Source organism: Pyxicephalus adspersus, chromosome 4, assembly GCF_032062135.1.
Source record: "Pyxicephalus adspersus chromosome 4, UCB_Pads_2.0, whole genome shotgun sequence".
Lineage (NCBI taxonomy): Eukaryota > Metazoa > Chordata > Amphibia > Anura > Pyxicephalidae > Pyxicephalus > Pyxicephalus adspersus.
The window spans coordinates 315,793-330,301 of NC_092861.1; the positions used below are offsets into that span (position 1 = coordinate 315,793).

At 50.5% G+C, this 14,509-nt stretch overlaps 3 protein-coding genes across 3 annotated transcripts in view; 2 read left to right on the top strand and 1 right to left on the bottom strand.

Annotated features, from left to right (window-relative positions):
* Positions 1 to 431: 431 nt before the first annotated feature.
* Positions 432 to 3,027, top strand: ZNF513 (zinc finger protein 513; the record flags this gene model as incomplete). Its single annotated transcript, XM_072407189.1, is given in 2 exon segments — positions 432 to 1,034; positions 1,942 to 3,027. Coding segments are annotated over 2 exon segments (1,313 nt in total), but the record flags the coding sequence as incomplete, so codon positions are not given.
* Positions 3,028 to 5,209: 2,182 nt separating this feature from the next.
* Positions 5,210 to 12,509, bottom strand: SNX17 (sorting nexin 17; the record flags this gene model as incomplete). The annotated part of the gene is given in 11 exon segments (XM_072407190.1): positions 5,210 to 6,643; positions 7,153 to 7,194; positions 7,281 to 7,355; positions 9,130 to 9,207; positions 9,304 to 9,420; positions 9,935 to 10,138; positions 10,356 to 10,448; positions 10,874 to 10,943; positions 11,930 to 12,017; positions 12,162 to 12,252; positions 12,399 to 12,509. Coding segments are annotated over 11 exon segments (1,089 nt in total), but the record flags the coding sequence as incomplete, so codon positions are not given.
* Positions 12,510 to 13,630: 1,121 nt separating this feature from the next.
* Positions 13,631 to 14,509, top strand: part of PREB (prolactin regulatory element binding) — a 3,837-nt gene continuing 2,958 nt past the window's right edge. The window contains exons 1-2 of the mRNA XM_072408582.1: positions 13,631 to 13,861; positions 14,362 to 14,478. Coding sequence (XP_072264683.1) covers positions 13,631 to 13,861; positions 14,362 to 14,478 — 348 coding nt within the window. The remainder of the gene's footprint in view (positions 13,862 to 14,361; positions 14,479 to 14,509) is intronic.

The window sequence follows — 14,509 nt, forward strand, 5'->3', positions numbered from 1 at the left end:
TGTATGTTATGAATTATATAGTCCCGACCCCTGCACTCAGTATGTAACGTTATGAATTATATAGACCTTACCCCTGCACTCTGTATGTTAAGGTATCAATTGTAGAGTCCTGACCCCTGCACTCTGTATGTTATGAATTATATAGTCCTGGCCCCTGCACTCCATATGCTACTATTAATTTAGTCCCGACCCCTGCACTCTGTATGTTATGTATTATATAGTCCCGACCCCTGCACTCTGTATGTTATGTATTATATAGTCCCGACCCCTGCACTCTGTATGTTATGTTTAGAATTATATAGTCCCGACCCCTGCACTCTGTATGTTATGTATTATATAGTCCCGACCCCTGCACTCTGTATGTTATGTTTAGAATTATATAGTCCCTACCCCTGCACTCAGTATGTAACGTTAATAATTTGCCCCTGCAGATTCCATACAATGTAAGTTGAAGATCCCACGTTACCCGCTGAGTGAGGATGAATATTCGGCATATCGCCCTCTCAGTGCAGACAGTGACCCGGAAGAGGCGAGCGTGGGTGACCTTCCATGTGAGACCACAGAAAGCAGCCATTGTCTGTACCTGGAGCAGCGCCTGTCATCCGGGGCCCGGGAGGTGACCCCAGAAAAGGAGAGGCTGCTCTTCTCCTGCCGCTTGTGCCCCTTCTCCACCCACTACTCCAGCCATCTCAAGCGGCACATGAAGACCCACAATGGGGAAAAACCCTTCCGCTGCCCGCACTGCCTCTACGCCTCCTCTCAGCTCGTCAACTTGAAGCGCCACCTACTGACCCACACTGGGGAGAAACCTTTCCACTGCGCTCTCTGCACTTTCTCCTGCAGCAGTCCTGGCAACCTGAAACGTCACCAGAAGGTCCACACCCAGGACAAACCCTTCACCTGCCACCTGTGCCCCTACCGCTGCAACCAGAGCCGCAACCTGAAACGCCACATACTGGCTCACCGGAGGAGGAGAAGGCAACAGGGGGAAGGGGGCGAGGAGGAAAAAGAGGCGGGGAGCAACCCCGCTGATGGTCAGTTCCAGGACTCATCACATCCCACCCTTGTCATACCCTCCATGACACATCCTCATACCCTGACAGAAGGGGGCTGCTATGTAGAGTCTTTCCCTCCCACCTTGGGGCGACGCAGGCGGAATCTCCCCCTCCTACCTAGGGGCGACGCAGGCAGAATCTTCCCCTCCTAAGGGCGACGCAGGCGGAATCTCCCCCTCCTAAGGGCAACGCAGGCAAAATCTTTCCCTCCCACCTTGGGGCGACGCAGGCAGAATCCCCCCCTCCTACCCAGGGGCGACGCAGGCAGAATCTCCCCCTCCTACCCAGGGGCGACGCAGGCAGAATCCCCCCCTCCTACCCAGGGGCGACGCAGGCAAAATCTTCGCCTCCTACCTAGGGGTGACACAGACAGAATCTTCGCCTCCTACCTAGGGGCGACACAGGCAGAATCTCCCCCTCCTACCCAGGGGCGACGCAGGCAGAATCTCCCCCTCCTACCCAGGGGCGACGCAGGCAGAATCTCCCCTCCCACCACGGGGCAGCTCAATCAATATCTCCCCCTCCCACCTCGGGGGGACACAAATAGAATCTTCCCGCCACAGGGTAACACAAACACAATCCCCCCCTCCCACCGCAGGGCAACACATTTGGAATCCACCCCTACTCAGGGTAACACAGGGGATTTAGCCTTTACTGTTTCTTACAGCAGGGACTTGTGAAAACTAGTTTGCCCCGCCCCGTGAAGGATGACAAATAGGGAGATAGAACTGAAGTTCGCTCCTCCTATTGCAGGGTAACAAAGCATGGACCACAGAGAACCCATCTGCCCCTCCAATAGCATGGTGTCTCTGTCCTCTGACCCCTTCCACTACAGGGTAAGGGTCTTACCTGTCCTCATCTAATATTTCATCTCCTCTCACTGCAGATTTGGCTCTCCCGGTGACCTCCGATGACCTGGAAGTCTTTCTGCCAGCTTGTGTCCGTTTGAGCCGCACTCCGTCCTCTCCGGTCCTGCAGCCCTTGGCAGACGATGGCCTCCCGGAGCTGCTGTTCCCTTTCACGTGCCGCTCTTGTGGTTCGGTCCTGGATGAAGGGAGCCCTCAGGATGATGATGGTGAGACGGATGGACAGTTTTGTTCTCGTTGTAGTTCCTCCCCGATGCCGGGTAGCCCCGATAAAGGCTTCTCCTGTGTGCTGTGCCCGTTTGTCACCCACTACCCCAACCACCTCTCCCGCCACATGAAAACGCACAGCGGGGAAAAGCCCTATAAATGCCACCTCTGCACCTACGCTTCGGCACACTATGACAACCTAAAGAGACACCAGCGGGTTCACACCGGGGAAAAACCCTACAAATGCCAGCTGTGTGACTATGCCTGCGGCAACCTGGCCAACCTAAAGAGACACGGGCGCATCCATTCCGGTGACAAGCCCTTCCGCTGCGGCTTGTGCAACTACACGTGTAACCAAAGTATGAACCTTAAACGTCACATGTTGCGCCACACGGGGGAGAAGCCGTTCCGCTGCGTGCAGTGCCACTATACCACCGGCCACTGGGACAATTATAAGCGGCACCAGAAGACACACAGGCACTCCGGAGGACTTGGCGAGCCCCCCAGGGCTGACCGGTTGTAGAAACTTTAATTGGAGGGGCCAGCAGCTGTGCCAGCATCCAGTACTGCCCCCTTGTGTTATACTGTATGTTCTCATATTGTGAATTGCATGGCTGGATCATGTGCTCGTCCTATAAACATTCCCTCGTGGGCACCCTGTGAGTGCAGCAAACTTTTTATGGGAGCGCATGGTGACACATTACATACTGAGTGCAGGGGTCAGGGGTTTGCCATACACATCACTATCCAGTACAGGGAGGAACCATTGGGTGGACGTACACCAATCAATCAATGTGCTTACTACTGATTGATCAATAACTCTGACATGGCATTTTGCTCCCTAGAAAGACGTCACATACTAGGCTGTGTATGGCCCAGAAACTTCCCCCAGCTGCAAAGCCCCTCTAGGAGTCTCATCTAGAGCTCCTTACCATGCATCTCCTTCTTTCAGCTCCCACCCACGCAATTTGCTCACACACAGCTCCTTCCCTTAGACCCCACGCAGTTCTTGCACATACAGCTCCCTCCCATACCGTTCTCTCACATACAACTCCTTCCCTTAACTCCCTTCCAAGTGGTTCCCTCACATACAGCTTCCTCCCTTAGCTCCCACGCGGTTCTCATACATACAGCTCCCTCCCATGCAGTTCCCTCACATATAAGTCCGTCCTTCCCTTAGCTCCCTCCCACGAGGTTATCTCACAACTCCTTCCCTTCGCTTCCTCCCATGCGATTTCCTCACAGACAGCTCCAGCCCTCGGCTCCTTTCATACGGTTCTCTCGCATACAGCTTCCTCCTTTAGCTCCCTCCCATGCGGTTCTCTTATACAGCTCCTTCCCTTAGCTGCCTCCCACGCGGTTCTCTCACAGCTTCTCCCATGCGGTTCTCTCACATACAGCTTCCTCCTGTAGCTCCCTCCCATGTGGTTCTCTCATACAGCTCCTTCCCTTAGCTGCCTCCCACGCGGTTCTCTCACAGCTCCCTCCCACGCGGTTCTCTCACATACAGCTTCCTCCTTTAGCTCCCTCCCATGCAGTTCTCTCACATACAGCTCCCTCCCACGCGGTTCTTTCACATACAGCTTCCTCCTTTAGCTTTTTCCCATGCGGTTCTCTCACATACAGCTCCTTCCCATGCGGTTCTGTCACATACAGCTCCCTCCCATGCGGTTCTCTCACATACAGCTCCTTCCCTTAGCTCCCTCCCACTCGGTTCTTTCACATACAGCTCCCTCCCATGCGGTTCTCTCACATACAGCTTCCTCCTTTAGCTCCCTCCCATGCAGTTCTCTCACATACAGCTCCCTCCCACGCGGTTCTCTCACATAAAGCTCTTTCCCTTAGCTCACTCACACATGGTTCCCTCACACCAGGAGTTATTTCCTGCGGTTCCTGTAGGTTTCCAGCAGAGGAATCCAGTGCCCATCATGGAATCTCCTCCCTCCCCTGCAGTATTCATGATCTGCTACTTGTGGGTGCCCATGTTTATCCTGCAGGGTTCAGATCAGGGACAAGGACAGAATGAGGAAGTTACAATAAATGGTGGTTTTTACTGTGTGAACCAACCCCATCCTCCGCACCTGCTACAGCCAAAAATGATGGAAATGGGTAACCATCCAACCCTGTTCCCTGACCTCCTTCCCTCCCTCATCCTGTGTGATTCATATTGTAGTTTACATATTGCTCACCCCATGTGACACCAATTATCCAATCACCAGCTCTGTCATATGTTCCTGTACAGGGAGGGAGGAAAGGGTTTTTAATTAAGGTGACCCTGTTACTTTGCCCTGGAAGAAGCCACAAGATCGGCAAGATCACCAGAGATCTAAATCTGCAAAATGAACCCTGAAAATCCTCGCTGTTAGATTTCAGTACTCAGAGCAAATTGGAAATCCCTATCAGCATTCTTACTAACGGGGTACTGAAGCCATTGGATGAGTATGATAAGTGGCAGGGGGCAGCTGTGGCAGGTCCCATTCTAGTTACCAGGTATCAATCTATTGCTCCCCACACAGCCCAATCCCTATATGGAGACAGGAACCTCAGGGGCGGGGACTAATAATGGGCTGCCAATGGTAAGAGAGAAGATGTGAGTGAAGCTAACATTCCACCAGTGTTCACCAGTGCATCCGGCAAGGGGATGAGGCTCTCAGGACAACTCCCAAGTCAGGGCCCTCAGGCACATGGGAGCCATTGTAAATTGAGGGACCACAATAACAACCTCAGGAACCAGGGGGAGATGGTGGAAGGAAGGTAAGGGACAGCACCAAAGAATGAAGGATCACTGAACACGGGACCGAGGGGAGGGGGGTGGGGACACAGGAGGCAATGGGTGTCCCGGGCAGATGCAAATAGCTCAGCCTATCACAGTGACCTGTTGATTGGATGCAGTGAGTCAGGTGACAAAGTAGCAATACAACCCAGGAGGTGACACCTGAGGAGCAAGGAGGAGATGAGATCTGCCTGAAAGCCTGAAAATAGGATACGGTCATTGTATATCATGCCCGGGATGTGTGGAGGCAGTGACAGGTCCTCTTTATCGTTGGTTGGGATCAGCAGGAAGGAGGAGACAGACGCAGGTCAGCTTTGATTCCATTTAATGTAAACAGATTTCAGATTACTGGAAGATCCGCTCAATCTGTAAAGTTGGCGATTTGTCAGTAGAAGCAGGAGAGACGATCGGAGAGATCGGTGCACAGAGATAGAAAATCATCCGAGATATATACATATACATACACACCACCCCCCTAATACTCGATAAATTCGGGACCCCCGGGGGAAGGGGGGTAACTGCTCTGACCTCTGCCAGGTTAGTTTCAGAAAGACCCGATCTGCTGGTCACACTTAATACAATCTTATTGGAGACATAACACAATCATCAGTAATGTGGGAGGAGCTAAATGGGGGGAAGGGACTCCATCAGGCACCAATAAAGAGACCCTATCACCTTGTACATTCAGGTCAAAGTAACAAGGCCTCTTTATAGAAGAACTTCCTGATACTCTCAGTGCCACAGCAGGAACCTCAATCATGTGACTGCACTAGAGATCCAATTGCACAGCTCTGGGAAGAGGTCCCATGGCACAGCGCTGCACCCACAGGAAAGAGGTCACATGGCACAGCGATGCACCCCCGGGAGGGTGGAATCCCCCTACTGGGTACCCCTGCTTGTTTTAGATTGGAAGTGATTGAAAAAATCCCCCAATAGGATTCCCCATCTGTCTCCACAAGATGGCGATTCCCCCTCACTTCCTGTCCAGGTGTCACAAATATTAATACATTGCTGGTGCTGTGCACTGGGTGTAGGGGGTGAAATCTACTTGGAAATGTCCAATCAGGTTCCAAGAAACATCTCTGGTATATGATTGAACATTTGAAGAATGATTCACCAGCCCCTCATGTAAAAATACCTTCAAAGCAGAGGGCGCTGTGCGTCCAATGGGGAATCAGGGGCCCCCGCTACAAGCACTCGTAAAACCAATACCTTCTCACCAACCATTAGGGGGTCGACCTGTGGATCCCAAAACATCTCACATATGGATGACGGCATCATATCCATCCGCCCCTAGAGGCTCTGCTGTGTATTCATAAAATGGGTTCATTTGGTCCTTGGCTGGCCCCAGAAAGTGCTGAAAGATGAACAAGGGAGCATCTGATGCTCAGGGGCGGGACGAGGGGCAACCCCTAATCTGTGCAAATCTTGGAATTATAAGTGCAAGCGGAGCGCTGTATGAATAATAGGCGGCGAGAGCCGGGAAAAGCCGTCATCCCCTCTGCTGGTGCTGAGAACCATGCTGTCTATGCGGCTTCCGAGCGTGGCATTGGCTGAGGAAAGGGATGAAGATGACACCAATCCCAGGAGAGGAGACGCTTCCATGAAGGGCCCCGGCCACCTCACAAGTCATCATCACCGATTCCTTCAAAGGCGTAATTCCCGTGGAAGTCTTCGGCACTCATGTCATTGGTGGAACTGGAATTGCTGATTCCTCGGAGGCTGACCGAGCTGAGCTTACTCTGAGGAGAGAGGACAGAGATTTCAGCAGGAGGGGCTGAGGCTGGGAATAAAGAGGCCCTGTCACACCTTCACCTATAAGACAAACATTACAGACAGTTCTGCAGGGGCGGGGCTAAAGCTAGAGTGAAGAGGCAATGGAGAGATCTACAGGGGAGGGGCTACAGCCTTTTACTCTATGGAGGAGCTAAATGAAAAGAACCTAAAGCCGAGTGCAGTTTGTGAGAAGAGACCCTGTCATACAGCCAACCTGAGGACAGAGATCAGACTTGGGAGGAGGGGCTATGACCCCCCATCACCTCTCTACTGATTGGCTGGAAAGTAACAAAGCAATAGCAGATGATGGGTTTCACCGTTCCCCTTTACATCCAAACCTAAAAGTCCACACTGACAGAACGGTCCGTCAATCCGCTGATATAACAGAGGAGCTAAAGCAGGAAGCAGGGGCCGACCCCCAGGAAGAACTAATAGAGCTTGCACAGGGAGCACCCCGCAGTCTCACACAACTCACCGATAATTTGGCGATTGGCTCTCGGCTGGAATCCGGAGAATCCTGAAAAAAGAAGAGATCGTCAAAAGGATGGGGGGAGGGGGGGTTTGGGGGGGTAGATTACAGGTAGATTGGGGATATGTACTTACCAGGAGAGGAGGGGACTTCACTGCCTGCTGACTGTCTACTCGCCGCACCAAACATGACTGTCTCTTCCGAGACATCTACCAGTGGAGGAAACAATATGAAATATACAGCGCGGTCCAGTCACCTACCTCTGTACATATAATGACCCCCCTATATTATATAAAGATTTCTTTGTATTGGACTCAATACAGCTATTTTCTATTGAATCCAATACAAAATTATTTGAATTTCCCACCACTCCTGCCCGCACTGACGTCACCAGGAAACCTCAGAGATTGTCTCTGCAGTCACCGGCTGAAGTTCAAAGAAAGATGACGTGTCCTGAGGAAGAGCAGGATGCCGGGGAGTGACACGGGGGTACCGCTAGGAGGGTTAAATAACAGTACATTCAAGTTATTTCATTATATGTAAAATTTGTATGTTTTATGACAAAAATAGAGAGTACCCTGTACTGTAAAAACTGGATGCGATAGCAAAAAGCTGGGGTCACCACCCAAAAATTAGTAAAAAAAACAAGTGTAAGATCCAACAAAAAATGTGTTCCCCAATGTTACTCAACGCATCTCCGAGATACCACTGAGCAGGAATCCTGTTATAGATGGAGCGCAGCGCATGGCAAGTGATGTCAGCAGCTCACCACCGACTTACAGAATTCTGTTACTCCATGTGCTTGGATGAAAGCAGCGATATAAATAATCCGGCAAGGCGTTATGGTGACATCATGAGAGAAGAGCTGGGGTACTCGTGTCTTTATCTGAAATAACACGAGGGATGATATCTACAATGCTGTGATGGAGGCTTATTGTCACAAGACATAGGACCAGAAAAAGAGGTTTCCATTACTAGTGACGGGGCAACTTCTATGGTGGGTAACATCTGGTGGGGTAACATCTGGTGGGGTAACATCTGGTGGGGTAACATCTGGTGGGGTAACATCTGGGTTCATACAGTTCCATTGTATTATACATTAAGAAGCTCTTTGTTCCAGGGAAAGCAGCAATAAATGTGACGATGTCCTCATAGATGTCACAGAAATGGAGAATGACATCACGGCTCTGAATCTTCCAGCACTTCTAGAGGAGGCTCCGTATAATTGTTACTTATGTATAATAATGTCCAGGGGCTGAGCAGAGTCCAGGGAACATCCGATTGCCTCATGGAATCAGGAAGGAATTTTTCCCCTGTTGAAGTAAATTGTACCCGGGGTTATTTTTTTTGCCTTCCTCTGGACTCACTATGTGTTATAGGGATTTATATCTGGGATATGTTACCCTAACCTCACCCACTATGTAACTATGTAAACTGTGGAATTCTCTGCCCAGTAAGTCAATGAAAGGACGTAGGATTGCTTTCCTTGCTTTGGATCATTTTATGTTTGTGAGCGGCCATTTTCAGCTTTGAATGATACGACATCTGACCCCAGAGCGATGACCTGAGTGCCGCTGTGTCACTCTCATACTAAGTATGAGCCGAGGTTAGAGGAATTATCAGCATGCGTGCAGCAAAAATCATATTAATTGTTTAAAAGCACACCAAATGCAAACTTTTACCTTTCAATAAAAAGATGTTTGTATCATTTAAAGCTCTGGTATTGTGTTTTTCTTTGAAGACAGAAGATGGTAATGTACGAGTTTACAATAAATAAGTGCGTTTGCAATCTGGGCAATTTGTTTCTAAAAGGTTTGCCACCACTGGTCTATATACATATAATGACCCCCCCCCCCCATCCCCTACATACATACATATAATGACCCCCCCATCCCCCTACATACATATAATAACCCCCCCATCCCCCCCAAATACATATAATAACCCCCCCACACCATATATAGTGCAAGGCTATCCCTATACCTTTTTTATGGTGCCTCCGGATTTCTTTATCATCAGCTCATCCACCATTGACTGCAGACAGATACTCATCATTATAGCCTGGAAGGAAAGAACCAATCCCAATTACTGGACTCCTAATACAGGGGCCCCCGAATATCACAGTCCTATACCACCCCCTAATGGACGGCTTCTCACCTGCGGGCTGGAGATGGTGATCCACTGTAGCCGGTCTTTGCTCATCAAATACTCGAAGGCCAATTCCAGACGAGCCTCTGTTTTGTTGGGGCTTCCGGTGCCATTGCTGAAGGGAACCTGTAAAAAATACAGGAAATTATAATCTCATATAGTCAGATTAGAGGCGAGGTCCCCTATATTTTCATATTAAAAGAGTTGTTTAGCCAGAGTGACACCTCATACTAACTGTGAAGAATGGTGGTGAAATTGTTCTTTTAGATTAGATCACGTTTGATGAGAATATGAGACCACCCGTCCCCAAAGGCTGCCCGCAGCTCCTTCTAGCCAGGCGCATCGCCCGGCATTTCTGACTAGAGACCTGGCTGCCAGACAACCAATTACCGTCCACAATAAGGGCTTAGTAACCCCTCGTCCAGAATGATGAAGGACATTGCTGGGCTTTGTGTACGAGGCAGGGGCACATATTGTAGCTAAAAGAACTTTGCATGAAGGAATGGTGACCGGTAAGTAAATATTTTCTGCTGAAAGGGCAGCACATCATCATATTTGTTAATAAACTCCAAATTATTGGAAAGATAAATTTAATCAGAAATGTGGGCACAAGTCAGTCATACAGCAGGGGGCGACATACCGAGGAGGTGACGCGCCAACAACGCATGCGGGTGACCTTGAAGCTGCCCTCCTTCATTTGCTCGTTGGGGAGTTTGACTTGGAAGTTGAGTTCGTTGTTCCCGGCACTGACAATCACATGACACCCCTTTTCCGGGAAGTCTGTGATGCAGGGCTCAAATTTCAGATACCCGTAGTACTTCAACGTCTGTGCCAACTGGATGAACTGCGGGGGAAGAAGACAGCAGCCTGGTCAGTAATTGGTCCACAGAAAGATACCACTGGGCTGAGAGGTCCATACGTCCAATGGTGACACGGGCAACACCCACCTACCGATCTCGGAATGATTATTGGTTTGGCCCATACATCTAATGGTGACACAGGGGCAACACCCACCTACCAATCTCCGAATACAGGAATCACAGTGACCCCCCACAACTTACCTCCTTCTTGGAGATTTTCTCCTGCAGAGACTTTAGTTGTCGATGTTGCTCTTTGTTCACTTGTATCCAGCCACGCTCAATATCACTCACCGTCTGTGAAGAAAAAAAAAAAAAAAAAAAGAAGTGTGCCAATCATGGAACAACGGGAGAACACCCAACCCCCAGTACTGCCAATGTGTAGCCGAATTCTGCCACCAGACCCAACCACATGTGCCCCAGGCTGTCACCAATCCTGGCTGCCTAAGTCCAGCGCTGCCATTAATTGTACCTCTCCAATGTTTACCCATTGCCCACTCTACAGCCGAATTCCTAGACAATGTACACCCCAATACCGCCTCCAATTCTAGCTGGGCTGCTGCTACTCCCCAGACAGCGTGTATCCCAGATCCGCCATTATTCTAACCCCCAAAGACACTGCTCACCCTTCCTCCCGTGACATTATACACCCAGCGCTGCCACAAATCGTAATTCAATGTGTGTCCTCCATATGCTGCACCACCCCCACACAGAGTACCTACCTGAGCATACAAGAGATTAAGGCCCACTCTGTGCTCCATGACATCATCATCGTACGAGGAATCCCAGTAACTATGGAAGGGAAATTCATAATGAGAAATGACCAATCAATACCCAGATTTATGGATTCATACCAGTGGTTCCACCAATAATAACACAGCATTGCCCCAATCAATGCCCCAATTGGACAGCTGTGTGAGCCGAGGTGTCCAATCATCACATACCATCAGTGAGGGTGGACATGTGCTTGCTGTCTGCATCTGTATATGTTTCATTCAAACACCAAAAGTCTCAGCATCATCTCCTTGGCAATGCAGATTGGTGAATCACGCTTTCACCCAATCATACACAGCCCGTGTGACTGTAGCCCAGGGTAACTTTGTTTTCTCTCCTTTAGGTGTTCTTAATGGCTAACATTTTGTAAATTCCTTTCCAGCCGATTTCCTACCATTTGGTGACAAACACTGCCTGCCGTTTCTGTTTTCTAATTGTTTCCTGTATATAGCGGTATAAAATATCACAAACTGCCATCATGGAATCACAATGGAAGCACGGCCATGCAGTCATCCCTTCCCCCCCCCATTACAACCCCCACGCATGGAAGGCTTGCCACAAGACTTTGGAGGGTGTCTGTGGGAATTTGCCCCCATTTATGAGGTCAGACCTGGCATGTCCAGTAGGTTTGAGGTCAGGGTTCAGTGCAGGACACTGGAGTTCTTCCACAACAAACCGACTGACACGGTCTACCCGATTTATTAAAGCTATCCAAGACTGGAGAAGATCATGGGTGAATCTGGATGATCCATCAAATCTGTGCGGTGAATCTGTAGAAGATAACATCACAGACGAGGGCTGGTCTCCCCGGGACACCCGCACAGACAGACGAGGACGGGTCACCCGGGACACCCGCACAGACAGACGAGGGGGGAGGGAGGGGTTGCCCCGGGTCACTCACACAGACGAGGACGGGTATATAGACCCATAAAGTCACCGGTCAGAAATAACGGCAGTATATGGGCACAGCCGGTGTCCCCTAGATATAAATGTCAGACGTTTACCTTTTGCGGAGGATTATCTTGTATTCCCGGCTGTGCAGACTGCTCACCGACACGTATGGCAGCTCAAACTCCTGCAGCTTCCGCACAACTAAAGAGAAGAACAAATCTGTGAGGAGGAAAGAGCTCCCTGCCCCCCGCTACCTGCAATGCCCAGGCAGCCCCACCCATGACTGGCCACGCCTCCCTGATAAGCCCCTCCCTTGATGAATGTACAAACATAATGCGGACTTACAGGAGAACGACCCGTCAGCTCCATCTTTAATGAGGTACAGACTGAAGTAACCAATCAGCTCCTCTGGAAGGTCAAGCTTGGTGATGACGGCCTGTGATTGGACAGAAATATATGAGGTGGGTGTGACCCCCCATTGTATAAATCAGGGTGCAATATAGATGTGCAGGGTGTCAGTCACTATATATATATATTTATGTCTGAAATTTGGGGCAGCAGGGTGTTCCTCCGGGTACTCACCTCCAGCACATCTTCTGTCTGGTCGGAGGTCAGGATGGTCACTTTCACCTTCTGGCCATTGGAGAGGAAAACTTCCAGCTGCACCTCCTCTGTGGGGATTTGCTGAGTCTCCTGAGGGGGGGCAGGGACCCCCCTAACTCCAGGGACCCCTTTCCTCCTAATATCAGGGCCACTCCTCCAGCCCCGAAATGCCAGTAGCGCACCTTAAATCCCCAAGACCGGACACGTTTAATTCCCCGATACCAAGGACCCCCTAACTTCCCAAAATAACACCCTGAGGGGATCTCCCTGCACCCATCACACCCCAGACACCGCAGCTCTGAGCGCTCTAATATTCTCTATCCGTTCCGCTACTTCCAGACGGATGTAGTGTGCAGCCCTTACAACGTCCGTGCTGAAAATATTTCCCCTGCATTGGGTTCCGGAAGAAGAAAAAGTAAGGGGCGCACCTACTGCTACTGCGCATGTGCGAGGTTCCTCTACCACGACACGGAGCGGAGCAGTGATCACGTGTTCTTTTGGCCCCGCCCCTTTATCTGTGTGTTTATTGATAGGAGGGGGGATCTGAACCCCTCCATTAATGTCCCCAAACAAATATTTATTAGGAATTAGAGTGCGGAGAATTTTTTCTGCTCTGTCCCTGAGTTACAAGGGACCTGTCTACAAGTCATTTGGAGGGCGTCCATTTTTCCGTAGCGCTGTACAAATGTGAGACTACAACAAAATGAAGGCTCATTCGCAGACACGTTTACACAGCAAATGACGACGTGTCCATAAAATGAATAGGCGGGGCCAATATTACGCACGCGTACAGAGTGACTGGCGGCCCTTTGAGCGAGCATGGAGCTCATGTACTGCGCGTGCGCGCTGAATTCTGCTTATCACAGTGCGCATGCGTGAACGGTGTCCGGCCTCAGATCCTGGGGATCACGTGACGGGGATGTGTAAACCCAGCTGACAACGGTAAGTGCCAAGTTACCCCTAATTACTGCCCCCACCTCCACCTGAGCAGAGCGCCCTAGATACCCCTAGCGCTGGGTATTAGTGCCTCCAGGACCCCATAACTACACCTACAGTGTTTTATTGCCCTGGCACTGAGCCCTTTATGTACCGCTACCGGGTATTATTACGCCTATACTGACCCTCATATACCCCACCAGGTATTATTACCCCTATACTGACCCTCATATACCCCACCAGGTATTATTACCCCACCCCCCCCCCAGGAATTGATGTTCTTCTTATGTGCAGGAAGTAATGATCGGGGGTCTCGGAAGAGGAAGCCATCGAAGGGCTCGGAGTCGGGTGGCACTAAGAATGACACCCCGGAGATCTCTGTGCAGGCCGTCTCGGTGGTGCAGACGGATTTCAGTGCTGATAATCTGCAGAAGTCTGTGTGCTTCACTCCCGACTCTACCAAGCTGCTGACGGGGGGAGCCGATGGATACGTCCGGGTCTGGGAGGTGAGTGCTGGGGTATGTCTGTTGTGCCCCATCTCTAGGGGTATTGGAATGGTGAGCCCCATCTTCTCACCAATAGGGGGCAAATCCCCCCATCAGTACCTGACCTAACCAATAGGGGGCAAATCCCCCCCATCAGTACCTGACCTCACCAATAGGGGGCAAATCCCCCCCCATCAGTACCTGACCTAACCAATAGGGGGCAAATCCCCCCCCATCAGTACCTGACCTCACCAATAGGGGGCAAATCCCCCCCATCAGTACCCAACCTTCTGTTAGATGCCCCCCGTAGGTCATGTGATGGTTTGGAGCCTTCTCACCTTGTGATAGTGGTGGCCCCAGCACCAGTGCCATCATTGGAGAAGTCACATGAGGAATTTTGTTTTCTGCCCCGGTATTTGCGCAAAGCAAAGTGATGGGGTCAGGTGGTGGGCATGAGGTTTGTTGGGGGCGGGGGGTGCCAATTCTGCCATAATGCCCTCTCACGCCTTCCTTCCCTCTAGTTCCCAGCAATGAAGAAGCTGTACGACTTCAAAGCCCACGGAGGAGAGATAGAAGATATCACCGTCAGTCCCGCCAATAAGGTAACGACAGGTCCTGCCCGGGTCTTAGGAAGTGGGGTAATGCCAGGCTGGGGGTGGTGAAGGGGTA